At 46.5% G+C, this 27977-nt stretch overlaps 1 protein-coding gene across 3 annotated transcripts; it reads left to right on the forward strand.

The window, feature by feature from the left end:
* Positions 1-1002: 1002 nt before the first annotated feature.
* LOC8026197 (G-protein-signaling modulator 2) lies at positions 1003-26594 on the forward strand. Of its 3 annotated transcripts, none has more exons than XM_029967359.4 (12): positions 1003-1237; positions 1592-1835; positions 2941-3076; positions 5986-6128; positions 7210-7333; positions 10030-10145; positions 10884-11148; positions 12556-12634; positions 12720-12790; positions 13258-13501; positions 16834-17039; positions 20839-26594. In XM_029967359.4, exons 2-12 carry the CDS (start codon positions 1612-1614, stop codon positions 21145-21147), a joined length of 1917 nt encoding a protein of 638 aa, XP_029823219.2. In that variant the 5' UTR covers positions 1003-1237; positions 1592-1611; the 3' UTR covers positions 21148-26594. The 3 variants fall into 3 exon arrangements, with proteins under 3 accessions (XP_029823219.2, XP_042148324.1, XP_042148325.1); XM_042292390.1 differs by having other exon boundaries at positions 1022-1237; positions 13258-13549; XM_042292391.1 differs by lacking the exon at positions 1592-1835 and having other exon boundaries at positions 1033-1237; positions 13258-13549.
* Positions 26595-27977: the final 1383 nt, after the last annotated feature.

A 27977-nucleotide genomic window follows, 5' to 3' on the forward strand; every position in this document is an offset into this window, starting at 1 on the left:
GGGGGGGAAACAAATAAGTGCGTGAACGCGCGCGCGTGCGTGCGGTGTGTGTGTGTGTGTGTGTGTGTGTGTGTTTGAGAGAGCGCGTTGTCTGCCTTGGAATTGCATGGGGTTGTTAACCGTTTTTGTATATGTATCTGTCTGTTTTGAGTGTTTGTATTTATTTTTCCCCACTTGGCGGCGGGCTAGCAGGCACACCTGCGTAAGGGTCTCATGCCTTTCTGCTTAGCCTTGCACGCTGCCGAGTGGGTATCGCAATCTGTGCAAATAAAAATTATTATTATTATTATTATTATTATTATTATTATTATTATCTTTAAGCTCGTGTTGGGGCACGCGCCGCAGCTCGGAGAGCGAAGAAACTGGTAGCGTAGCTCCCGGTAATGATTGGTAGCGCAGGTAGGTCACTTCCTCGATTTTTAGTTCGTGCAGCCACCGCCTGGTGCCGTCGGTACGTGGAAAAGGTCCATTAGCGCTTAAGTGTGCTATGAAAAGATCAGAAATGGCGGCACAGATATGAATTAATTTGAGTGCCACGGCGGAGCGTGGGAGTTTCAATACTCTGGAAACCTATTCAGTGACTCTATCGGGGCTGCTGCAAGGAATCAGAATATAGCAGCAGCAATCTTTCTGGGAACCATAGTGAACCGTAGTAGCAGTAATAACAAACAACCGCGCTCTCAAACAGTTCGTGTTTTCAGTTTCGGTTTCATGCACTCGCTAATCCGCATGATGCGGCCTATGTGCGGTTTCGACTTTTAGATACCCTTGCCTTAATTTTGCTTTTCATTCTTCTGCGTCTTATCCTTGGGAAAGAAAAACTTTGTGTGTATTATGTATACCCATGTGTGTAACCTATCTTTCGAGCAAAAAGAAAATAATAAAGTAACCTAACAGGTAAGGTAAACCGACAAACCGGAGCGAGTTTCGCCGTTTCGCCAGTTTCGCTCGCATTGTTTTCCTCTCCCTCTCTCTTTCTCTCTTGCAAGTCCGATTGTGGTTGTTATGGCAACACATTGACGTAAGCCCAAGCGGGCGCCCAAGCGCCCAAGCTTTTGGGCTCTTGTTTCGTGTGTCTGTGCGTGCGAGGTTGTTTGTGGCCTCCATTTCACAGTATTTCCAGCATCTTTGCTCCCCTGCCTGGGTGCAACATTGGACATCTGCTAAATTATCCTTGGAGCGGACGGAACCTTTCAATGATGTTAGCATCGACCTAACTATTCCCAGCTTCGAATAAGTAAGTAATAGACGACGCTCGCTTGGAAAACCGCTGACCCGACCTTCCCAATTCGCACCAACACCGGAGATCGCGCACTCGACGTCGCTCGCCCCGCTTTAAGCCTACAGAAAATTGGTTATTTTTACGTAAATGGCTTGTCTTGCGGCACAGAGATGCCAGAAAATCGTATCTGGGAACGATCTCTGCGCTTTGTGCTGCAGCACTCGACGCGCGCGAGCGGCGTAGCTGCCCGGCGGAAGTCCGCGACAGCTCGCTTCACGCACAGCACAACGGTCAACGGCACACGAAGAGAAGTGAGAGGTGATCGTTCGACGGTTGACGTCCACCCGCCCTCGTTTCTGTTTCTTGCAGGTTTGTAGTCTAGGTCTAGCATGGAGTCCAGCACATGTCTAGACCTAGCGCTAGAAGGCGAAAGGTTGTGCAAAGCAGGCGATTTCAGCGCGGGGGTTGAGTTCTTGCGAGCCGCAGTCAACGTAGGGACCGATGACACCCGAGTACTCAGTGCCATTTACAGTCAGCTGGGCAATGCTTCCTTTTACCTGGGAGATTACAGTAAGGCCTTCGAATACCACCAGCTCGATCTCAAAATTGCCAAGTAAGTGGAATCTTGGCTGCTTTTTGTTCTGTCGTTATGTTTGTTCTCGTTTGGTTGCTTCCGTCCGCCTTTGTTGGCTCACGTTACATTGAATTTTTCAAATGGTCGTGTGGGCGATGTCCTACTGGCTGTACGGCTGTACTACCCTCGCCTAGTGCGGCTGTTGGATTAGTGCTCAGATGCATGCATGTCAGGCAACTAATCCAATCTACGCAGTACTCAAAGAAAGAGCAAAACAATTTTGTAACAGACCGATGCTCGTTGTGCCTCATAAAGATGCCTTGCACGATATTTCTATCGTTTGGAATGCTGAAACTGAAAGTGCAACGTCTCGTAGAAATTATGCAATTTTTTTTAAAGCAAATTGTGATTCCGTTTTTAGTTAAACCAAGCATCCGCTGCTGCTGTCCTCACCTTTCGCAGATAACTTCAGAATTGTGAAAAAAGGTATAATCAGCCTTGTTTTGCTTGTTTCTTGTTAAGTTTTGTGACCCAGAAATCCCGTAGCTCGTGAAATGTCCCAATAGCAATGCTGTCAGTCAAACCAGATGAATTCGAAACGATCCGTTTTGAAGACCAATAGCATTTCTAAAAAAGTAAACTGACTTGCACTTTCAAGAGCAAAATTTCTGTTGCTTCTTTGCTATCTTTTTTTGCTTCTTTTTTTTTTCGTTTTTCAGCTTTGTCGTTTTTCAGTTGCTCGCTGATAGAACTGCGGTACCTAGAACACGTCTGACTTGTGTGTTTAACCTCCCCGAAGGACAACAAAATATATCAAAAGAGCTGTCAAGGACTGCTAAAAAGTTTCGCATGGTGGCTGTTGCAGCAGACTATTGGGAATCACTGTCCCTGACATTGCAACCTGTCTGTATGAGTTTCTATCTTTTGTCCACTGCTGTGCCACCACCTGGATCACAACGATGTGCAGCAGTCCTCCTCATTTGTGACATCATCCTGGGGATGTGAGGGACAAAACAGAGTTGCAGTAGACACACCAGTCAGAGACATGGTCCAGACACCGTAGTAGAGCTATTACCCCTCTCCGTTTTGCTTCCCATGCTCGAAAGTGGCTGTGACCCCCTCCCCTTCGCCCCCGCTACTGTAGGGCGAGTGGTGACTTACTGGGGGAAGCAAAGGCCAGTGGAAACTTGGGCAACACCCTCAAAATGATGGGCAAGTTTGACGAAGCTATCGGTAATTGCGAGAGGCACCTAAGCATATCCAGGGACAAAGGTGACAAAGTAGGTTATTTTCCTTTTGGTTGCTTCTTATGTTGCTGCTGTTTTCACTGCTGCTTTCTTTTTTTATTGGTTAAGGTGTCATCCTCAAAGTGAATGTGGAGCTCGGATAACATTGGGGACTAGTAATGCATGGGTGACTCACGGGCTAGGCATGAAAGGATGTTTGTTCCTGTTTTTCGTTTTGTTCTGCATAACTGTTTTGACAAAGTCCCTTTTTATTCTACCAGTTTTGAATGGTGCTCGAAGTAGGTTGATCCACATTTCATGCAGTTGTTTCTGCTGCAGACCAGAGAACTGAAAAGCAAACACCTAAGGGTGTCGTACCGTTTGAGGTGGGCTTCTAAATCCTGAAAGTCTACAAGCTGCTTTCTAACGGTCTTTCTGATGTCGGATAGACTAGAGCACTGCACGGACCAGAATTTCTAGGCCCGGCCCAACCCGGCCAGGTAGAGACACGGCCTGGGCCCGGCCCGAGCCCGACAGAATATTTATTTTCTAGACACGGCCCGATAACGACACTGCCCGGGTCTGGCGTGAGCCCAAGAGAATTTTTGACATAAGCATGGCCCGTGCCCGACAAATGTTTTTTAAATATGGGCCTGAGTTCGGCACTAGCCTGACAGATAATAAATATGCCCGGAAAAGTTTGCAGGCTTCACCCAAAAAACTCTCTAAGGAAAAAGCATGCACTCTCTCACTATGCTGGTGAAGTCCATATGTTTTCTTTTATCCACTTGAAGACTTTCTCAGTGCAGAATGTCTTTTTCTTCTTTTTATTTTTTTAACGGCACTGTAGTGACTCTGCACTTTGCTTGTTTGTTTTCATTGAAACCAAAAGATCATTCAGCACACTTTGGTATCAACAATTTAGAATTTGCTGCACATGACTACCCAGGCACGGCCTGGACTGGCCCGGGCCTGAGAAAATGCGTGCTACCCGAGCCTGGTCCACTGGCCGGGCCGGGCCCATGCAGTGCTCTAGGAAATACTGCTTGATGATATTAGCACAATATTAATTAGGAAAAGCTATAGGAGGAGGAAGTGAGCTCATGAAGGCACCCTTAAAGGTGCAGGCGGCAACAGAAGAAACATTCTTGAATGAAGTCACTGGCAGCACCCACGCCTGAGTGCACGTTTGGTACTTTTTATACTATTCACTTCTGCCAATGCTAAAAGAATGGGATCGACGAGCGTAGTGTGACATTCTCGACTTCAGAGCATTTCCTATGGAGGGCATCGCCTAAATCATTGTTGTCCACACAATCTGAAATAATCAGATTTGAAACGCACATCTGCAGGTTAGGTTCAAATCTCAATTTTTTTCGCTTGAAGTGAAAAATGAGTCTGTACAATTGATACTTTGTTCTTTGCTGGGATGACAGGATACAGATCCTTGCACATTACTAACCTGACGAGGACACATCGTTTCACTGGTTTTGTTTTAATTCTGAGAGAAAATTGATTTTTAGTCAAGAAATTTATCAATGTGATTGAGATTCAAGTGGCTCATTTTGATCTCCAGCACCCCTATGCTCTCCACCTGCAAACCGTGTCTGATTTGCAGATTTTTCTGGTGAGCTTAATTATCTCTGACTTTTGCGTGGTGATTTTACCTTTAAGATGGACAGAAAAAATTGAAACAAGTGATTGGAGACGGCCAAATGGAAGCAGTACACTAATTTGGACTTAATGTCATAAGCATGAATAAATCTATGGTTGCATAATTAGGTAAAATGCCTCTTGCACATGTGTGTAGTATCTTCATTGTTAGCACTAGCTAAAATCTAGGAAGCAATAAATTTGAGTGGATCGTAAAAAAGTCTCCAAGTAAGTCCTTCCTGACAATTACTGCGACCCCATAGAGTCTTTATATTGAGGCTTTCACTTTCTAAGATCTAGTTTCAGAACATTTTGGCTAGGGCTTTTCAGTCACCAGGAGTAACAACCTTCATCTCCAGCGATTCTAAAATTGGAAATAGTGGAACACGATACAATTGTTTCCCACACTACCTCCTGTAACCATCGAAGTAATTGTATCAATGTTGCCTTTTGTAGCCATTTGTCTTTCTTGTGGTACTCATAAAACAATTACAAAGTAAACACTTGAAGAAGCTAAAATAATTTGTGAAAACGTTGACATTTTTTCAAACCATCTTTAAAAAAGGAATCAAATGCTGATAGTAAGCTTAGCTGAGCTCATACAGCGCTGTAAAACTTGAGGTTTGACCTTATGTTCTTTTAAGGAGCTTGTAAAGTACTAGGACTGCAGCTGAAGATATTATAAGTATAGAATTATGAAATCACATTGGGCGCTTTAGGTCTACTTATTAATATTCATGCCAATATCTCTTGAGGACTATATTGTATTTATAATGAGCTCCTCAACCCATTTCATGCTTATGAACACGTGAGAAGGGAGGCAAACACAATCAATTGGTGTCTGATAGTAAAAGAAGGAAAAATACAACACTAAAAATAATAAAGATTTAAAAAAAAAAAAGTTTGCTTGTCTAAACTTTAACGTGGTGAATGAGTTCTCAAAATTTTAAATGTGTCATTAAAATTATTAATGAAAACAGTGTAAACTTGATTTCGAAATCACCCCTACAAGCCGAGAAGTTTGCTGATAACAGATTTGTTTTGTCACTAGCCGTATACTGTGGCATCAGTGATTCACCAATCACACAATGTCTTTCTCACTTTTTCTATTTCACTGCCACGAGGAGGAGAGCATGCTGCACATTTCTAGGGTCACTTTGTATTGCAATAAAAGAAAGTATACGGGCAAAATACCATTTTATCTTGTCCAAAATTTAATTACCAATTCTCGAGGCAAACAAAAAAAAAATGTTTCGTTTCCCCTTTACCGCAACCAAAGTCCGACTATGGCCTGCTTCTCCCTCTTGCAGATAGGCGAAGCCCGGGCCCTGTACAACTTGGGCAATGTGTTCCATGCAAAGGGCAAGCACATAGCACGCGCAAGCCAGCAAGAACCCGGAGAGCTTCCCTCAGACGTCCAGGACTGCCTTCAAAGGGCCATCCAGTGCTATGAGTAAGTCGGCCAATCATCTCAAAATATATGCTTTCAAGCCAGTTCAGCTCTCGAAGTATACATGCGTCAGATTGACTTCAATTATATGTTACTGTAGTTAAAGTGTGTGTATCCGTCTTATGTACAAAGGGTGTCTTTCGCGAGCGTGTCAGCGGCAGCTCTGGTGGGACTGTGGCACACCAGCATACGGTTCGTAATGTACTCTCAAAGGTCTCGATGCACCAAGAACGTCCAGTTACGTCAGTCCTGTCCTAAAAGGGGAACTGCTGGGAATTCTACAAATTGAAGGGACGACCAAGTTCCATTTTATGTCGCCTAATAAGATCCCAGCAGAAATATAACCTAATCTTTTTTTTAACTTCTGCAACATCTCTAAAGATAGCTCTCCCACCTCGGAGGCTAGATCAGTGGAAACAACAGTGTGGGCTAACCTTTGGTCTGCTGCCCCAAAAAAAGCTGAGGAAGCAAAATGCTTAGCTTGGCTTCTCGTCCACTGGTGCCAAATTCAGCAGCCCTGATGACCATGTCGTGGGTGTCACACTGTATTTGAAGGACAAATAAGGCCTTTGTTTGTTCTATTGCCTCCTAGGTTCTTAAAGGAACAGACGCTATTGTTGTTGAACTTTGTATTGCTTACCCCAGGGGTGGTCAGGCTGACCCGGCCCAAGAGCCGCAAACAAAGCTACGAAACTTTCTAGGGGGGGCGGGAGGTGGCGGGTGGCAGGGGCAAGGCAGGCAAATTTTTGTCTAGAGCAATAAATGAAACTCGAAGTACTCTTAGTCTATCTGAGTCAAAAGCAGCCCAACTGTACGTAAGGTAGCAGTAGCACAAGAATACCAAACCGCAACCTGTCTTTCGATTTAAAACATGTTCTTTTCCTCTTTTTGGGGAGTGCGCGTGTGACTGGGAGGGAGGGGGGGGAGGTAGGGGAGAGAGTTCTGAGCCGCAGCTTGGCCACCCCTGGCTTACCCTATTGCACAAATTGCCAGAACTGAGGCAACGCAATTTCTGGGGGTCAGTTATTGGGATGTTACGGTGTGTTAAAAACGGTGTTTAGACTACCACACTGCATACTTTCAGGGAAAACCTTGAGTTGATGGTGTTCCTGGATGACCGTTCGGCCCAGGGACGTGCTTACGGAAACTTGGGGAACACCCACTACCTGCTGGGAAACTTTAGGAAAGCCATCACCTACCACGAACAGGTGAACTTGGTTCACTCTCCTTAGCCGTCGCCAGAGATTTCTCTTATAGGGGCACTCAAGTGGTTTTTGAGTTTGTGTTTTGATGATGACAGCTGAATTTAGACCCCCTAAGTGTCCCTAAAAACCAAAAAGTATAGTAGTCATACAGTGATTATTTCTTTAATAAAAATGTAATTGAAGGCCGCCAAACCTCGGATCCATTCGAAAACAAAACCACTCTCATTGGTCCTCGCACGCTTATCAAAAGGATCTCGGGCCAATGGCGTTGGACGACGTTCTGTCGCGCAGTGATCCCGAGGTAGCCGCATCGGCCGAACCTCTTCGTAATTCGAGCTTCGATCATGGCGGAGTTCTCTACGCTCGAGGACCTGACGCCGTTAGAGGTTGAAATTCTTCGGCGGACAGCCGACCTGGGGATGATTCCCTATGACGCCACTCCGACGTACGATGTGGACGATAGCAGCGCTTCGGAGTCATGTTTGGGTTCCGAGGATGACGAAACGCAAACCTTTTCGGGCGTTCTTCGATTTGCGGTTGGGGCAAGTCGTAACCAAACCAACGTTTGACATCGCAGCGTTACCTCTGGTACGTGATGTCAAACGATGTCGCCACGTTGACTTTCGCCTCGGGAGGACGGGGGGAAGGCTGGTTCAGACATGTGCAACGAGCGCGTACCTACGACTGCGTCCGTTGCAACCGGAGCGACCGGAACGAACGCTGTGCGCCGCGCGTACACACACGTGCAACCACTACAACAAGCGCAGCGGGTCGTCAGCACGGCGACTGCTTCTATACGCTGCCGTCAGCTGTTTCAGCGGCCCCTCTAAAAAGGGGACGCACTGCTACTCAATGCCGTAACAGAATATAGACAGACAGTTTTCTATAGCCTAAAGCTTTATTATTATTTTTTCTTGATAGGCTTGCAGGATACAGTGGATGAAAAAAATAAAATAAAAATATGCAGTCCGCCGTCTTGGACGATCATGACTTTAATACACGACATTGCAATAGTACAAATATCGCCACACGCCTTTTCTACGATTATAAAAGACAATGTAATCTTAGCAGCGATATAGCAATGGGGAAATATGATTTCGTGATCAGATAGACGTTGCGAGCGTTAAGGATTGCTAACACTAATCACTTTTCTCCGGTGATGAAAACGCGTGAAAATTCGCATCCTTTATACAGTACGCACCAGTAATACCTTGAACTTGAGCACACGCATGAAATGCGCCAAATAAGAAATTCGGGCGATGTTCGAGGACACAAATGCTTAGAAAGCACCACTGTAGTCGAAGTAAACAAACACGAAGGCACGGGCGTTTCTGCTGTCTTGAGAGTGCCGCCACAACATCGCCGCACGAGTAGGTGGATCTTCCCTTCTAGTAGGTGCTGGGTTATCATAGCGACACACAACGAAAATTCACAGTCAAGGATAGCGCTTTTACGTGGAACGATGAGCTTTCACCACGCCGTCCACGCCGATTCTATGTTTGCTGATAGAAGGAGCCCGCCCGCGACCGGCACGACCGGCCTGCGACGCGCGGAGATACGTGCGCTGCCGCGCATCCCTGGGGAACGGGAAATTCACACCCCACGGAGGAAGGCAAGGAGAAAACATAGTCCCTTGTTTGTGAAACGATAATTACAGTATCGCATATTCTCAACTAGAAATATTTTACGTCTTGTGAAATTATCACGCACAACATATTTAAATGGACTGAAAATTGTTTCTTTAGCGAAACTTTACAAAAACCGCCAAATTTTCAAACATACGATAATTTCATTGGTCCTCGCAAGTACAGAAAAGAGTCCGCACGTATTTCATTCCTGCGTGATTAATAGGCGGTTCTGCCTTCTAAAACTGAAGATACTCATTCACTGACACTTCCTTAACGCCCATCGCACCAAAAAGTAGCTTCTCCAAAAACCGCTTGAGTGCCCCTTTAAAGGGTTGCTGAACCGAAATTTTGGGTGGAAATTCTTGATCGCAATGGCATACATAGCATGTGTTTTACTTCTAAATGACGTTGTTTTGAGTGAGAAGGCGCATAAAATTGAATAAACACGAAAAATACAATTTTACGCGACCCCTGGTGAGCGTCGTGGAAAGCTCGCTTCGTGACGTGCGCATTCTCATTCGCCTCAAAAGACAGATGGAGCCAAGCCAAGCCAGGCGCTAAGCCGGGGGTGGCGTTTGTTCTTGTTACTACCACGCGGGCAAAGTGGTACTAGTACCAGCCGCTTTGAGAACAGCCGCCGAGCGAAGAATCAAGGCGAGCACCAACGAACGAGGAGAATGCGCGGAGGCACCAGGGGCGCTGGGGGCGCCGAGAATGCGCACGTCAGCTCCGCTACGCCTGCTCTCAGAAGGACTCGCTCGCGCCGGCGGCTTCCGGCCGAGGATTCGCTCTTAATTCAAAGAAATACAATAATTCGGGCCCCATCCGTCTGATTGAATATCGTTTTTAGGTACAGTACCATCCCGTGAAGCCCGCTCGGGCAATAATTATGAGATTTCAATTATCGGTTCAGCATCCCTTTAATGTGTTGGCTCAAAGCCGGCAGAACCCTGAATTGTAGTTTGTGCTGTGGCATCCATCCTAAGTGTCTAGATTTGTTGAAATGTGGAGACTCGTTTGTTTCTGCTTACCTCCGTTTAAACATGTTTTTGTTACCTCTCTGGTGGTCAGAGGCTCAAGCTAGCAAAGGAGTTTGGGGACAAGGCAGCCCAGCGAAGGGCGAACAGCAACCTCGGCAACGCTCACATCTTCCTTGGGGAGTTTGAAGTTGCAGCCGATCATTACGGGTAAGGAAGGTTTGATTCTCACCGTGCGACTTGTCGTTCGTTGGCAAAAGAATACGCCTTATACATTTCTTGGGCCGTGCAAAAGCATGGCCCATGGGCTTGCCGCATAGTACTGCTTGTTTGCTACAGATGTCTAAAGAACAAATCTGAGGCTTGGCTTTTCATTCAAACTGATTATTCTTCATTTAACGCAAATCCTTGGCACAAACGACACCGGCTCTTACGTTCAGGCGTGGCTTGGATCCCCGTTACGTCTCTAGGTTTCCTTCCTGGTGAAGAGAAAAACTCACCTTGGTTCTTAATGTCGTACCTAATGGATTACGACACAAGCACATCTGCAATTACAGCAGCGTCCTGTAGAATTTGTGTCTATTCTTCGTTTGCAATTTTTTTTTGCCGCTTATCTTCATCATGCACTCTACGTCCCACTGCAGGGCTTCTCAAACTCTTTGATCTCGAGGAACCACTTTCGATCTCGACTCTGGTGCAATAAAGTGGTACATGAGCCAGCAGAACTTGCAAACAATAACACACATATACTAGGGAGCATTCGGCTTACAGTTAGGCATCAATGAGTAAATCAGATCCGCTAAAATAGTGCTTAAACTGGAAGAGCGCTTTACTTAGGGGCCGGTCGAGAAATATTGAGAGCTTGGGGCACCCCAGTCCTCCTAGGAAACCAGTCGGAGAACCTAGAGCATTCCCTGGCATCCATCCCTCCCCCTGGACCTCTCGTAGGAAAACCTACCGCTTGGCCCAAGAGCTCGGCGACCGGGCAGTGGAGGCGCAGGCGTGCTACAGCCTCGGCAACACCTACACGCTGCTGCGGGACTTTGAGCGGGCCATCGAGTTCCATCTGAGGCACCTGCGCATCGCCCAGGAGCTCAGGGACAAGGTTGGAGAGGGCCGTGCCTACTGGAGCCTTGGCAATGCCCACTGCTCCCTGGGCAACCACAGGGAGGCCCTGCACTATGCCAACCGACACTTCCAGGTCTCCAAAGAGGCGAGTATCGGGACCTGGGTGGGGACTGGCGCTGCAAAAGAGTGCTGTGAGGCAGATGGTGCAGGACGACACGGTGGCGACGACGGCACTTATGCAATGTGAATGAATTTCATATGGAACCAGCTGAACACGGGAAGAAAGGACGGAGATAAGAAAAGACACTCGACCGCTGGATTACCACCTATTTATTGAATCTTCCTCTTCTACCAGTGTTGTTCCTTTTCTTCATTAATCCTTTTTTTCTTCCCCATTTTTTTTACATCTATTGAGCAAGTGGATTGGTGCCCTGCAGAAACAGGTTTTCTTTGGGTTTCAAGGTGAATGGAGGGAAACTCGCACGATTATCTTCTGTTCCTTCTATAGCAAGGGCATCCGACATCTCTCGTGCAATCTGGTTTGTGTTGTGTCCTAGGATGCGGACTTGCTTGAGGTTTGCTTTGCATTTGCATGATCGACAATGGACAGCTCGTGCTCTTCCTGTGTTCAGCTGGTTCCACGTGAAATGAATAACCAACTAGCTCAGCTCATTTCCCTTGTGAATGAATCGTGATGGCGCTACACGACTTGTTTGCTCCCATTTGAAGCCAAAACGTAACTGAGTAAATTGACCATAAATGCACTTTTTTTTATTACTGAGGTATTGCATGTCTTGCTTCCTTTCTGGAACATAAAAATGAGTATCAAAACGCTTCAAATGATAGCAAGAATGCTTCAAAATGAATGCGAGACAGACTGACGTTGAAGGAGCTGATTGCCGTGCTCATAAGCGTTGGCTTCCTCTCCACTCTGCAACCTGTTGGGATCATTTAACCTTTGCTCTGCTCACTAATTATGTTCCCGCCCACACAGTTTGCTTCTCAGACTGTTCTAGACGCCAGCAGTTTGAAACAGTAAATACTTCTCTAACGCTTGTCGATAATATTGCAGATGCCGCCGTCACTTTGGATTTGTTTAGCAGAGGTCCATCCAGTCCCCTAAGGTAGCCAATCTTAGTTGAACTTGGCCGTCATTAGCGTCTCCAAGGCAGTTAATGCCGCCGTGTAGCTCCGGCCGATCGTGGTTGATCCAACTTTCGTTAGCTCAATGACAGCTGGAAGTGTACGTGCTGCTAGGGTTTTTGAGTGGACAGGAACCATGGGAGCAAAAGTCTGTCTTTTTCCTGCCTATTGCTTTACAACACGTGCACACTGACAGCCGGGCATTTTATCGGCCTCACCTCTAGTGCATGCCTGCCAATTTCATCATACTTAGACATTGTGCAACCTTCTATTGCGCAATCTCGGCCGAAGCACCGTCGAGGGCAGCAACCTCACCGCTGGGGGTTTGACTTACGAAAGTGATGCCTCGCCATTTCCAACTTGCTAGTAGCGTGCATACCTTTTACTGAAGCTACGCTTTTCTCAACAGCTTGGAGACAGAGTAGGGCAGGCGACGGCACAGATGAGCATTTCCGATCTCAAGCAAGTCATTGAAGGCCCTTCTTTCGGTGAGCAAACGTTGTGCGATGTCCGAACGTGCCCCGACGCCTTGCTCGGATTGGATCAGGGTACCAGTGTCGCCTCCTCTTGCAGACGATGCAAGCAAGGCTCGGAGAGCGAGCATGGAGCAGGTGAACCTACTGAACTCTGCTCCGGAACCCCAGGTAATGTCCTAGGCCGTCGCTGCCGGTTGCCTTCCATATCGGCATTTGCTTACGACCGAGTTTTTGCAACCTCTCGCGACAAGAGAATACATGTATGTATTTATGCAACACTTGCTCTTTGCTACGAGCGTCTGCAAAACAGACACGCTGGTGGCGCCATCTATGAGGTGACCCCGGAACTGCATTTCATTAAAGCGAACGTTTTGCGGTGTTTGCAAGACCAAGTGTCTGTACTATATACGAGAAATAGTTGTTTATAACATTGTCAAGACTTTTTTCTAGCCGAAAAAGAAAGAATGAAGCACAAAAAAAATAGAAAATACACGGAATCGCCAAGTGTTCCACGGCTCTTCGACAGATGGCGCCACATAAGAGGTTTTAAGAGGGCTTGGAGGTACACGGTCGTAAGCAGTCGCAAGTGTGCGAGCTGGCTTCCATCGACGTTCCGGCCCACCTCCCGCTCTCAGCCGTCCCAGAAGCGTGGTGCGACAGAGGAGGAGGCAGTGGCAGCGGCCACCAAGCGGCAGCAGCCCAGTCCCCCCCCGTGCGTGCCCCGGGCGGGCTCCATGGACCAGGACGCCTTCTTCGAGCTGCTCAGCGAGTTCCAGAGCAAGCGCATGGACGACCAGCGGTGCTCCATCACGCCCCTCGAGGACAAGGAGAACGTGCTGCCCAATGGTTCCCCCCCCTACCCCAGCCCCACCAGCTCGGGTGCGTTGGCCCGCCCTGCGGATGTCTCCCACTCCGGTACGGTGCCGGGTACGCGTCTCCGACCGGTGGGTCTACCGTCCTTCCCCCGCCCGCGCATCGAAAGTGGTTCCGAACAGCAACGAATTGGGGCCAGCGCGTCGGGCTGTCAGTTGTTGCAATCCCGGCAGTTGGTCATAGAAACGCTGGCAAAAGAGACAAATGGATGCGAAGGTTGCTGTCATTGCGGTGTCTCGTCTCTCATTTGCTTTGGTGTCCGTCGGTCGTCTGGCTGCGGGGCGACCCTCGGCGGAACGGGAGTCTGCAGCTGTGGGCGTCCGAGGAGGTGGGGTGCAAGGGGGGCACCTGCCCTACTCCCCCTTAGGATTCCGAGGATATCGACGAGGAGATGTTTCGGCAGCAAACTTTTAAGCCGCGAATATGTTGTTCAAAATCCAGTCTGCAGACACTGTCCGAGACACGTTTCTTCCTCGATGACAGTCCTGACACATTGGTCGTGCAAAAGCTGTCGGAGACATGTGCAAAGCATACATATATGTATGAAACAAATGTGCTTCTAAGATGTTGTCATTGTATCTGCAGTCGCACTCGTGCGATGATGTTGCCTGCTGCAGACTGCCATCCAGTTTGATGGTTCACAGGCCCTTCAGCAGACAGCAGTTGGGACGCTACAGTGACATTTCCATTCACTCGTTTAGGTCATTTTTGGCCGAAAATTTTACGACCAGCTGCCAAGATCACAACATCCGACAATGCAACACATTGGTTTTTGCGACGCAATTTGTCGCCACTTCGGAACCACTTTTGACGCGCAAGCGGGATGGGGAGGTGAACAGAACGTTCAGAGTCACATTCCAGGCGTCTTTGACTGGGTGAACCTCTAGCATCCGTACGTCGGTGCAAACATGGTGTCTGGGCACCAGAGTTTCCATGTCGAGGTCGGGGAGGGCACATTACGATTCTCGCTGTTAGGCAGGGTGGATTATTTCCAAACCTCATAGGTTTACGGGACAGCATAGGCTGGTTTTGCGACTGTGTCACTTTATGCGGAAGTGCCACCTTGCGGTGGATATTCAGTTTCGTTTTAAAGCGATAGCTTTACTGGTGACACTTTGCGGAAATTTCGGCGTCGGCGTTCCTTGTCTGTCGTTGTAGCGGAGATGGGAAAATTCTTCTTTCCCCTCGTGGCGCGAGGAGAGAGAAGTTGAGTGTTCCCATTGGCCGCGCTGTCCGAAGAGGGAAGAGAGGACTGCCCCGACGACCTGCCTATAACGGCGCGACGACGGGGAAGTTTGGCGGAGTGTCTTTCCCTGTCGTCTGCTAACAATAACTTCAAAACGGGTGTTCTCAAACATTACTTGCGTGATACGAAATCCCACTTTGGCACTATCTTGTTGCTACACGTAATACTGGAGGTTTTTAGAAACTGCATTCGATTTCACTATAACATCTCTACTTCTTGAACGCAACTCAAAATGTAAAGTACGTTCTGCCAAAACTCGTCGCCTTGTTCCTGCCTTCCACGCAAAGCTTCGCCTCGTTTCTCTGCAGGCGTGTCTTTCTCCGCTCGTTGCTGAATCTCAACATTACCCCCCCCCCCCCTTATCGTTCAACAATATCGTGAAAGCCTGCACCTTTACTTGCGTCGGCGCAGGTTTCCTCGTCAATGTGCAAAGTAAAAGGTATAGCTTGCATGTTCGTGCAATGTGGTTGTAATGGTGTCGTTACATATTGCCGTGACAACACCATTTTGCCCATGTTTCTCAAACATGCTACAGCTACTGCTTCCATCTTTCGTTCTATGTGGGCGAAAAAGGCATCCTTTTTTTGGGAGGGGACGTGCTGAAAAGTCTTTAAATGTTACAAGTAGTACTGTTGCATGAAAGATTGAGTCGTTCCGTCTGCTAAGCAGTGTGTCTGTCCCATCTTGTGTGGGCGCCTTTTATCTTTTTACTTTAATTTTGCACAAACTGCGTTGGCATGATTTGTCTTATTTTGTTCAAATTTTTATATATTTCCACTCCCGTAGAGGGTTAAAGCAACCCGCAATGATAAATAAATAAGAAAACATTCTGTTCAGTAAATCGTTAGATATGAGACAGCAACAGATATTAAAAGAGCTCAAACATCTAAGGCCATTGCTAACCACTACAATGTCAAAAAAACACCATTCTGGATACAGTCTCAATGGTAATTGAATAAACTTGCAGCGGCAGTTAAAAGAACAAAGTGCCCATATTTTTTTGAGACACAATCACAGTAGAGTCGAGTGGATTGCCCCCGACGCAAACCTCCCTGGCACTGCAGTCAAGGAGAGAGCTGGTTTATCAAATCAATGGCAGTATGTACCCGAAGATTTCGTAGGAGGTCCGGGGAGTGAAATACCTGGACGAGACGCGAAAATCATTGTGTCGTTTCACAGCGACAGCTGTTAGCGGAAACCCCTCCAGAGGATTGCGGGGTCGTTCACGGCAAAAGCTACCGGTGACATCATTGGCTAGGTCATCAATCGCGCAATAGCTCCCAACCACACCTGGGACTCCCTGCACCTTGTCGTGCCGGTACATGCGCACGACCATCTGAGACTAGTAACTAACTCCTCTCCTCGTCCTTCGCTCGTTCTTGATGTTGAGGGGGAAGCAAAAGCATGTGGGCACATTCGGCATTCAAACGAGCTCATGAGGTGTGCAAAGAAAGGACAGATTTCCATGCTGTATGGGTACTACACCTCAGAAAGTTTGTAGCCAATCCAAATGACTTGACTTTCAGTTACGAAGCGCTGTTGTTACTGCAACGCACCCTCTGTGATAGCGTAGCTGCGCTCTGATCTTTTAAAGCGATAGCTTTACGGGCGACACTTTGCAGAGATTTCGACCTCGTGGGTTGTGGTCGTTGCTCGCGCGAAGAAGGGAGACTCTTTTTCTCTCCCCTCTTGGTGCGAGGAGAGGGAAGTCAGGACTTCTTGGCAGCTGTGCCACGCGAAGAGAGCTAAGAGGGCAGCCCTGGCATCCCGCCAAGAATGGCACAGCGAAGAAAGAATCTTCGTGTTGTCTGCTTGAAAGACTTGTTTTCAAACATTACTCACGTTATATGAAATTCCACTTTGGCAGTATCCAGTTGCTACCCGTAATGTTGGATGGATTTAGAAATTTCCACTGTGCCTACCCACTTCACGGATCACTGGTGGCGGTTGTGAGTAACATCCACGACGCCAACTACGATGGCTATGAGAATTAACCTTTCGTCCTCAAGTATGTGACGGCACCATTCCACCCGCATTGCAAGACGGTGCTACAGCTATCGCATTTGTTCAGACGTTTCGTCTGCGGCCGCAGGCCCTGAGGACAGCGCGAGCGTGCGGGAAGAGCTGCTGGACCTGATCGTGGGCATGCAAAGCCGGCGCATGGATGAGCAGCGCACGAGCCTGCCCCAGCTGCCTGGCCTGCGCCGCAGCAACCACAACAACAACAGCCTCCACCACCGCATGTCCGTCGGGTCTGTGCCTGAGGACGAGTTCTTTGACATGATCGTGCGCTGCCAGGTGGGGGCCCCTTTATGTCTTCTGGGACGCTCTTGCGGCTGTGCGTTGCTCATCCCAGATCCCGCAATTGCCGAAATTGTGCATGTTCCGAAATTGTGCGACCATGCACCCCCCCCTCTTCTTTTTTTTTTTTTTTTTCTTTTGAACATTTATTTTTTAATTGGTTAATCTCACTCACGCACATACCTAACGATTATTTGTCGCTGAGTGGACGCTTGCTTGCTTAGTGTATTATGGTATCAAAGAAATCTGAACGTCTGTACTGAAGGTAATTGTACATAAAAGATGCTTTGAAAGAGTGATGGAAATTAGCTGCACGACTCTCACGCAAACTGTGAAAAACGCTTCACACATTTGTGTTTGCTTGCAACCAAGTTCTCGTAATCTGTTGTGACGAGAAAACACACTGGCGTCGTCTGTGAGGAACTGCATTTCACTAGTGGAAAATTGTGGGCGGTGTTTCAGATCAAAAGTATGTACAGTCTGAGAGGAATGGTCGTTTGTAGCATCGTCAAAAGCTTTTCAAGCTAAAAAAGAAAGAATGATGCGCGAAGAAATAGAAATTCCACAGAAATTGAGAGGGTTCCACGGCTACCCTCGAGATAGCACCGTTATGTTTTATCATTGTAAGAGATCACTAGAGGTTATGAGGAACTCGGTCATAAAAGCTGGTTCAAACTTCACACGCTTGTAACTGCTCAGGACAGGAGGAGCTCCAAAACTGGTTTTACAGTGGCAGCTGTTGTTGCTTCAATACCCAGCAAGGAATGCGCGTGCACAAATGCAAAATCCCACTCTACAGCAGAGGCACTGCTTTCCCTCTTCCCGTCGTTCCTTACACACGGCAAGGCTCTTTCTCGCTCCACCCTCTCTTTCTCCCCCTCCAGCGGCCGTCATAGCGAAATACTCACATGTTTACGTTGCCCGGACACGCTGCCTTTCCTCCTCACTGCCACCGCCCAGGTTCCATTCTCGTGTGCTTTGCGCGCATCTACAGAACAGCTCGCGCACATCCTTGTGCTCCTAACACCGCAGATGCAATCAGAGGTGCCCCCCTCCTAAAAAGTGCTTCAGCAAAAAAAAAAAAAGCATGTTTTTTTGTGTTTTTTTTACACATGCAACATCTCGCAGAATGTTCCACCATAGCAAAAAAAGCTAAGAACCTATTGCAAGTGCTGTACAGTACATCGGATGAAGGCAAATCTCTTCAACATGTTTTACCACAACACATACGCTACCGCTGTCAGTCGCAGCACACTTTGTGCAGTCTTTCGCAATTTTTTAAGCCTCCTGTGACTGTTTACAACTGGGCAACCAGTCGTAAGCAACTTAAAAAGGCTTGAAAAGCAACTCCGGCCAATACTTTTACATTTCGGTTTATGGCTGCTTTTAGCTAAACCAGTGTCTCTAAATTACAAGGTATGATTTTTTTTTTCGATACGGTCTGTAGTTTTATAAGTACAGTAAAACCCCATTATAACAAAATGGGATATAACAAACTAATGGATATAGCAAAGCAATCATAATTCCCCTTACTTGCTAATAGTGGGAAGATATGGACATTGGCTATAACAAACTAATGGTTATAACGAAATAATTAAACCTGCTCCCTCAACTTTGTTATAACTAGGTTTTACTGTATTGTGACTCAAATTTTAGTTATGGGCATCTACGGCAAAACAAAAACTACCTGCTAGAGGAAAATCAACACTGGTCATCAGCCATACTGCCGTGACGTGACGTCACAAGGATGCTGCGGTACGCGGTACAACCGATTAACCGCAGCTCCACCGCGATGTGATGTCACAAAGGTGCTGCACCAATGTTCCTCGATTAAAAGCTATCCCGCTTGCCACCTGCTAAAGAGCAGCTGGTCGCATCTCTAAAATTGGATTTAGTTGAGTATGCGGCTTCACTTCAACGTAATATTTCAGCTGTGATCATAATTCGTGCGACTACAGCGATACCAGTCATTTATTTTGGTTTGGTTTTCAACCGAGGTTGCCTTTTAAAAGGGCACTCTGACGATTCTTTTAACTACCCTAACTAACTATATTTTCTGAATCCACAGCCTTTACACTGTCTTGTGTGCTATTTAGTATAGCAGAATCCAGAATAGAGTCTGCTTGACGTTACTCAAGAAGTTGCTGAAGCTCTTTAATACAACTATTTACAATGAGGTAAGTTTGTTGTACCGACGGGACATTGGCAGATCGCCGAGACCATCGAGTTCGATCTAGCTTGCGCGTCCGTTCATGAGACTTTTCTTTATCATTGTTAGTGTGCCCCCACGCACAAGGAAACAAGATGCTGTCCGAGATGCAGCAGTTATTGTGAAATCGGCAAATGAAAGTGATGCCGAAACCAACATTCAAATATACCCGTTCTTTTCAGTGCCACTATGTCAGTGGCAGACAGTCTAAAATCGGGAACCATAAAAAAAGTGCCAGAGTACCCCTTTAAATAAAGAGACACTAACCTTTCCTAAACTAAGTAGAAAAAATAATTTTTTACAATCTAGGTAGAACGGGCATGTCTCAAAATTAAAGGAACTGTGCAGCAATTTCAGTGCTTTGCTTAAATAATTTGGGAGTTGGTGTCTCAACCTTTCTGAAGTAAAAAAGAAAAAAACGCTTTTGCCTGCATGCCCTAGGTTTTTATTTTAAAAATTGACAAAGATTGAGGTTTTTGGCATCTCTAAACTCCTTCACCATCTTCCGAGTCGTGCGCATGTGACGTCAATGGTGGTCGCACGGGGTTCCGGTAAAGCTCCCTCCAGAGCCATCAGTGAGCAGCGAGAACTCGCCCGCTCGCGACCGCGTGCTGGCGCAGCGCAATCAACACGGCGAGAGGAGGGAAGTCTCGTCCAAGTCCGACCATCCACGTCCGGCTCTGCTGCCGTCCCCCTTTGGCTTCTGACGGCTGTTCGCGGTAGCAGATAGAGCTGACGGTTTTGTTGATCTCGGATAGATGGCGCCACTAAAACTCCATAAAATAGAAGTTTTGTCGATAATACCAGGTTTTTGACGCATTTATATTTATGTTGGAACGACAAGATATATAGAAAAATTACCTTTTATCGAACAGGTATTTGCACCACTTCCTATCTTTTTACAAGTTCCCCATTGACGTCATGCCGTGTGGTTCTCATGGCTGCCGCTCGCGGCTGGAGGTCGGGATATATTCTAACTTTTGCCTCGCGATTACGCAGCGGAATTGCAACATTTTGAAGGAAGGAGATGTGTTTTCTGTCTTTTGTGACATGATATACAATCTCAAAAGTAAAAGGTGCAAATTCTTCACTGTTAAAATCGTTGCACAGCTTCTTTAATGTTCGTAGAAACAATGTTTTGCCCAATATTTATACTACAATACAAATTTTTTGATTTGCAGGCAAAACTGAAACTGTACCCCTGTGGGATGATGATAGTGTTTGTACCCAATTATTGTGAACTCTGAGGTCCAGCGAACTCGGAGCACACACAAGTTGGTTACAAATGCTATCATCCTCCTCCCACAAAGACACAGTTTCAGCTTTGCCTGCAAATCGAAAAATTTCTATTGTAACAAAAATATTGGGCCAAATTTTTTTTTTTTTTTAAGAACATTTGTTTTGACATTTCTGTCCTAACCAGGTAGAAAAAAAAAATTTTAGGTTCAGTGTTTTTTTTAAAAGACAGTTTTAAGCCTCTCCGGTCATAAGCAGTCGCAAGTGTGTGAACCAGCCTTAAGCAGTGGCAAGTGTGTGGGTGAGAGTGACTTCTTTGCTAGTGCGCCAACAGAGCCCCATGCATTGCAGGGGAGTCGGCTCGAGGACCAGCGCAGCAGCATGCCCACTCTGCAGCGTGCCCCAAGCGCCCCGGTGCCAAGCTCTCGGTCGGCACCCACCGTGCCAGACGAAGACTTCTTCTCGCTTATTCTGCGGGTGCAGGCAGGCCGCATTGAGGACCAGCGGAGCCAGTTTCAGCCCCCCGAAGCCCCTCCCTCCGCCGCGACCGCCGCTTCTTCCTCCTCTTCCTCTGCGGCTCCTGCCCCCGTCAGAAGCAGCCTCAAGGGCAGCATCAAGTCCGCACTCAGAGGTAGCCGCTACTCCAAGTCGAAACAGTGAGCCGCAGGGCGGGGAAGGGACGCCGGCAGGCGGCTGTGAGTAGCGACGCAGTCGCAGGCCCCCGCTCTCGGGCGAGTTGCGGCGTGAAGTGTTGTTGCTGTGGTTGCCTAAGCCTTCTCGCGAGTCTGGGAGCCTTTAAGCAAGCTCGTTCGCTCTCGCTTCCGTCGTAGGTGCTTTTAGCAAGATTCAAACTAGAGCCGCCGTCGCCGCACTTTCGGGCGTCGAGCCGCGGGAATTAGCGGTGGCGGGCCCTTCCTCTCCCGGCGTCTGCATTGGCGGCAAAAGCGCCGCGACCCTCTGGGAAAGACACAACTTCTCGTGCGGTTGCGACGACAAAGCAAGCGTCTTTTCCTAAAGGGATCTGTAGAAAAAATTTTTTCGGGGAAGACAGTGCGATTGTCTACATTGTCGTCGAAAGGCCAAGCGGGGAGAAACCGCATCGGCGTAGGGCGGCCTAAATGCGGCTTTCCGGTAAAAGTGGTGAACGAGAGAACAAGCATGCAACAAATTTGAGGGAAAGACGACGCCCTCGTAGGTGCCTCTCGAGAATTGCAAATTCTCCATAGGGCATCATGCCTTGCTCAAGCCATTTTCGAAGGGGCAGTGGCGAATTGCTGCCCGTGTGTCGCGCTGCCACTCGTTCCGTCGGGAATGCATGCCAAAATAGACAAAAAAAGAAGACTGGAAAAGTTGAGCGTTTGTTTACTATGTAAATGCCATTTTTGTGTTCCCAGCGGCCGCGTACGCGGGCACGCTCGAGGCGGTGAAGTCGTAGCGTCAGTGCGGCGTGTCTCGTTTAGCCAAGGCCAAAAAGTGCTTAGCTTCTTTGACTGCAGCGCAGGGCTGTGGCGACTGCATTTCGCATTTTAAGCGTGGCAGGGAACGGGACAGAGTTAGCTGTCCATTCATTTCGTTTGCCCCGCCACGTTCGATTGTTCCGGCAGGCTTTCCGCACGACAGTCGCAAAGTGTGGACCGACTGCTCAAAGCAAGCGGTCTCTAGTGAGCGTTGTTGACTGCAGGGAAGCATTGTACAACCTCTGTGTGTGTGCGTGTGTATGTGTGCCGGTCCTCTGCCGGTCCATTTGCATCATCGGAGCCCCGACTTCGTTTGTCTTCTGTCCCGCTCGTGGTGGTGTTGTTTCCATGCAGAAGAGGTGGTTTGAGTGGCCACAGCCCGACTTGCATTTACGGACGGAGTGGATGAATTGTTGACGGCCAGAGCCTCGACTGTGCAGTACTCGAGCATGTACTCAAAGTATGGAAGGGTGCAACAGGAAGACAGACAAAAAGGAAGCCGTACCAACCTGCATGCCGGCCGTTTAGTTTAGGGGTGCAGACATAGTTGGACGTCTGGCTCTTTCTGGGAAACAAAGAGAAGGACTTGCCAGTAAGATACGAGTTTTAGAAAATTTTTTTTTTTTTTTTTTAATTGGCCGTTTCAAGTGCAGGTGGTAAAATACTCTCATAGTGCAGGTGCCTCCCTTAGAGAAATGTAGGCTCAGTATATTTGCGTGTCGGCGTGTTGATTTTCTTGCAGTATCAGGTTCCCGTTTCTTACTTGTAATAAAGCGATATCTTTAGTGCAAGGCTCTAGCTTGCAAGGTCAGCTCCACTGGCTCCTTCTCCCTTCCTCTCCCTTCTTTCTTTTTCAATCACTCGAAGGAAATGGTTGAAATACCCCAATGTTCCTAAAGTTGCAAGGTCTAGAATATTTGTGGTCATTTAGAGTAATAATTGAGTCCTCGAAATATACTTTGGTGTGGTCATCAAGAGGAGGAATAGTTTTGACTGATTTAGGATATGGGGAGACCTAACCGGAAAAAGGGCAGAAAAAAGACACTCACTTGTTTCCATCTTCCATTTACCTCCTGCAAACAGACTAAAATAATGTTTGTTGAATTTGTCGGTGGCTGTGGGGCCTAAACCTGGAAATTACAAGTAGACAACGCGTCCCAAGGTCGGCACGGGAGAGCGTGATGTCAAGCGAAAGAAAGTGATGCGTTTGCTCTCGTAATTTTATTCTTGACAAGCATGGTGTAGGTAGCTTCATTAAGCATTCGAAAGGTCCGAGGCTCCCTTTTTGTAGCCAAGTACAAAGATATGCTCCGAGAATAGCAAGGTTAGATGAAGAAGCCTTATGTTTTCTGTCTATGGCTGTGATCTGCATTCTTTGTATTTGTTTGTCGGTGGTTCCGTCTTCTGTACTTGATATTGCCCTGCCAGAGTTGAAATGTGCAACATGTGGCACATTCACTAGTGGGGGGAGGTTTTCCCTAAGTGTGTTTCATGCAGCCCAACCAGCCTAGATATAGTGTAACATGCAGAGGTACAGGGGGAATGGCAAGACTACGATTCTGCAGCCCAGCTTAACATTAGTTTGCACTGACACCCTGTGACTCTCCACCTCACAAGGTGTGTGCAGTGCTCTCGAAGGTGCAGTTGCAGTTGTGTGGCACCTGCAGTTAAAGAGGAGGGTGAATTTCTCCTCGGGAACCCTTCATTGTGCACCCTAAACACTGTTTCCACGATCAACAAAGATTGTCTCCCCGAACTTCAAACAAATGAACCTCCTTGCTAGAGGCTTCCACAATGTCACTCGGAATTTGTGAGATGGAGCATAAAATCTTGATGCTGAAATGAATTAAGCTAATTATTTTACTATAGCCTTTGGAGCTAGATATTAAATTAATACCAAGTGCTCAGTGGAAAGTGAGCATTGTGCTGCATATCTAATGGAGTTAAGTGAAGTGCAAGCCTACCACTGCAAGACCATCTACTCATTAGCAAATAGCTTTGTCAAATGCAATTCCAGAAACAATGTTTAAAAACCTTATGGTACACTTATCATCTGCTATCTTATGGTGTTACAAGAGCTCCTTAGTGTCCCCAATGTATCTCACTGTACAGCCTCTGATTGGTATCTTGTGGCCTTATTTGCTCGTACTGAACAATGCTGAGCTGAGCGACATTTATTTTGGATCACTCCAAACCTAATCTCGTTCAAGTGAAGTTTTTTTGGTTTTTTTGTTAGCAGTGTAATTTAAAAGTTTTTAAGCATTTATAGTGAGCGCTGTATATGTTGCGACGCTCGTAGGTGTGTACAACCTTACACCAAGGGGCTCCATTTTCTTTTGACGCAAGTATTGATTAAAAGCTTGAGAGTTTTAGTACCTTCATTACGCCTAGTACACACTAGCATTTTACCACGAGACAAAAATCTGGCTGTCGTCGGAATCTAGGATGCTTGTCATCCCTCGATGTGCACTGGACTTTGGGCAGATACCACTTGGCTAGGCCTGTTATGGTACTATTAATGTTTGGAGCTTTCTAGGATCAGAAATAAACCATAGAAGCGTTGGTACTTTTTTTTTTTTTTTTAGTAGGCTGTTAAAGTTATTTTTTTGCCAGGAAAGTTAGCCTTTTGGAAGGGCATGCTCTTGACTCTGGCCACATCTTACTCATTTTGGATGTCTGCAACTTTATTTATAGCTCAGAATAATTGAGTGGGTTTGGTCAAACTTTATTTGACGTGTTTTTCATTGTCAAGGTGTGCTAATTTTCATTGTGAGTGGAACGCTATCGCTTGCCCCCGATTTGCGAAACGAGAAAGTTTCACAGACTCTCAGAATTCTGGCTTTATGCCTTCTGGTACGATGAGCAGAATTTAGAAAACCTGCACTGTCGGACTCGCTTTTTGTTTCAGAACTCTTAAGAACTGTGTTCTAGACTGCAAAATTAAGATTCTCGTTTGGGCTCCTGCATCCTACACCGCCCCACAAGCATCCCATCCATGTCTCTGCATTGCTACGCTTTGTCCGTGAAGCGTTAGGGTGTGGGTAAATTTTGAACTAGAAGCCTGTAGCTAGAAAGCTTTCTCTTATTATTGCTAGCTTATTGAGCATTGACATTATTGAAGAACCGGCGACTATGGACCCTTGCCTCAGCCTTGTTCAAGGCCGAGGTGTCAACGCCTGCCTTTGGCCAAGTTTACGTTGCGGAAGGGGGCTCGGGGACGAACCTCGAAACCGGTTCGTTCCCGGGCAACGAGAGAGACAATCAGGCAGTTTCGAGCCTAGGTTTCTTCGTTATCGTTTTATCTTTTGCGGTTGGCAAGCGAGTGGAAGCCGACTCCATAATTGGGGCACGTTGCTAGGCGTGGTATGTGTGTTTCCCAGCTAAACTTTTCACCAGCTATGCATATGCTTTGTCAGGGCCGATAGAGTGCTAGAGGTACTTCCTGAATTAGTTAGGACCCATTTGTGCAGAGCCACGAAAGTTCCCTCCCGCTGTCGGTCGGAGAGGTGACTCAGTCTGTGCCATGTGCGGCTGCCTCGAGCAGTTGCCGAGGGAAAGCTTCGAACAAAGCCCTCTGTGGCAAAGTGATGTTGCAACCGGTTGCCAGTACACCAGCTTCACCGAGGCTTTGTTCCATTTCTCCAGGGGGCTGTGTGTGAGCAGGTACGGAGGAAAGGCGTCCTTGTAAATAGTTGTCTGAAGAAGCCAGTGTCTCGAGAGACTAATCTTCCACGTGCGTGTTGTCGTCGTCCTTGCTATGTGCGGCAGACTCGGAATCCTCATACTTAGTGTCCAACTCTGTGCGAGCCTACTCTTTTGTTTTCTGAATACCTATTACGAATATATATATGTATATATACCCAAACAAATGTAGCAGTTTGTTACCAAGCTCATTGCCTCTCATGGAAAGTATATTTTTTAGAGAAAAACGAGAAAAATGCAGCAGCCTGTTCCTTGTGCATTCAGATCAGGGTAGATAGATTGTGTTCCATGGTTCCTATTGTACTTTTTATCGATTTGTGAAAAGAGCTGTTGGAGGGACGCACGTGTTCAACGTTATCGCAGTTAAGGGATTCTGCAAGCCTGATTGTCCCAGGGGTAGGTCATGTGGCAGCTCGTTACAACAACTAGACAGAAATGACTGTCCTTTCGGTAGTAACATACCCGTAATGTGGTCGCGTACGCGAGAAAACCAATAGAACAGTCATCGGGCTTTAGGAGTCCCTAACATTGGTACGTATTCCCTCATTTGCTTTCGGGAAATTTGTATTTGTTGCACAGGAGGCACTCGATAGAGGTGCGTTTTATTCCGGTGTTTCTTTGTCAAGTGTTGTACCGTACCATCATGCTTTGTTTGTTTGGTTTCCTGCAGCCTCCAGAGATAACTTGAAGGACAAATTTTCTGCTTGGAAACTGCCGAGAAACAGTAAGAGCTATGTTTTCAACCGATGAAAGGACACCACTCCCCCTTTAATTTGGAGCAACCTTAAATTGCTGGTTTTCTCCCGGTAACGATAAGTACCTGTACTCTACTGCCTTCAGTCACTATCATTTATTTTTTTGCATCTAGTAATTATCTTTGTTAAAGAACATCACAAGTGGACTTGTACGAAGACCCATTACAGATAAAATACATGAATTGTACCAAAACCTTTTGAGAGACTTTTCCTTGCATGCACTTCTACATGTTCGTTGCAGCGATGCTTGCAGGTCAAGACTTCTATAATTCATTGAGACTTGTGCCGGTCTGTGTGTAATGAAAACAAGTCCCCTTGATCATTTTGGAAGAAACAAAGCAGTCGTTTGCCCCAGAGTTGTGCAGTACTGATTACAAATAATCAAATTATGCTTGTCATCGACTATGTTTTGAAGTTATTTTGTAATCATGGGAATACATCTATTGGGAAGTAATCAAAAGTGTTACTATTTTTCCCTTCCCTTCCTAATGGAATTCTTTGATTGTACAAGTTTCCTACCAAGAACTTGGAAGACGGTTTACCAAATTTGGTGGATTAAAAAGATAGGCAGTTTGTAATTATGGAACAGTACAACCATTTCTCAAGCCGGCAGAAAAATCTGTCATTTTGAAAACCTGAAGTAATCGGAAAGGCAACGGTTCCTTTTTCACGTAACGGCCAATTGTTTTTCTTTTGAAATAATCGAGTAGTCTCATTGAATACTTTTTAACCAAGAGTAATCATAATTGTCATCCATAGCTTTTTCCAAACGACATGTAAAGACTGCCTGTGCAACAATTGGGGCAACTAAAAGAACTGTGCTTGGAGCGTCGGCACTTTGTCCCCAGATTTTCTTGTGTGCTTAGTGCTTGGTACAGAACGGGTGTGATTGGCAATTATTACATTTCGAAAATACCACTTCCCGAGCTTCAAGTATGGCACCACGGAGCTCGGACGATGGCGTTTTGCTTTGTCACAGACTCTAACATTTCTGGGGGACGAAAAATTGCTTTGCTGCAATTTCAGATGAAGCTCAAAATAACTGACAACAATTTTTTTTTTTTTAGATGCTGGTTCAAAAAATGTGATACTATTTGGCAAAAAAATGTGATTTTGGATTTTGTGGTGTTCTTTGAATCTTCATATTTCCTGTACAAAAATAGTAAGTGCCGGTTCCCATCGCAAAATTAGTCAAATGACCATTTGAAGACCTGGCAACCCAGAACGGCATAAATTTTAGCCGTTTTTCTGCGCGTTGCTCTTCAAATTGCGATGTCGCTCGCCATCACATTTACGCCTACATGTAAACCTAGACATCTCCTTTCCTTCACAGCTTTCTGTAGCTTCAATTTCTTGCAGAAAATTAACAAAATATTCTATTTCTTGCTGCGGTCAAGTACCATTACACATCTTGGTAACATCTGAAAAAGAATTTTTTTTGTGTAATTTTGAGGCATCTTCGCAGTTTGCGCATGAGAATTTTTGTTTTAACTAATGTCCTATCACAACCGAATTTGGCATGCATAGACTTTAGAATGTGTAGAATGCAACTATCTCAGTTTGGTTAGAATGTATA

Source organism: Ixodes scapularis, unplaced genomic scaffold, assembly GCF_016920785.2.
Source record: "Ixodes scapularis isolate PalLabHiFi unplaced genomic scaffold, ASM1692078v2 PGA_scaffold3__209_contigs__length_174095766, whole genome shotgun sequence".
Classification (NCBI taxonomy): domain Eukaryota; kingdom Metazoa; phylum Arthropoda; class Arachnida; order Ixodida; family Ixodidae; genus Ixodes; species Ixodes scapularis.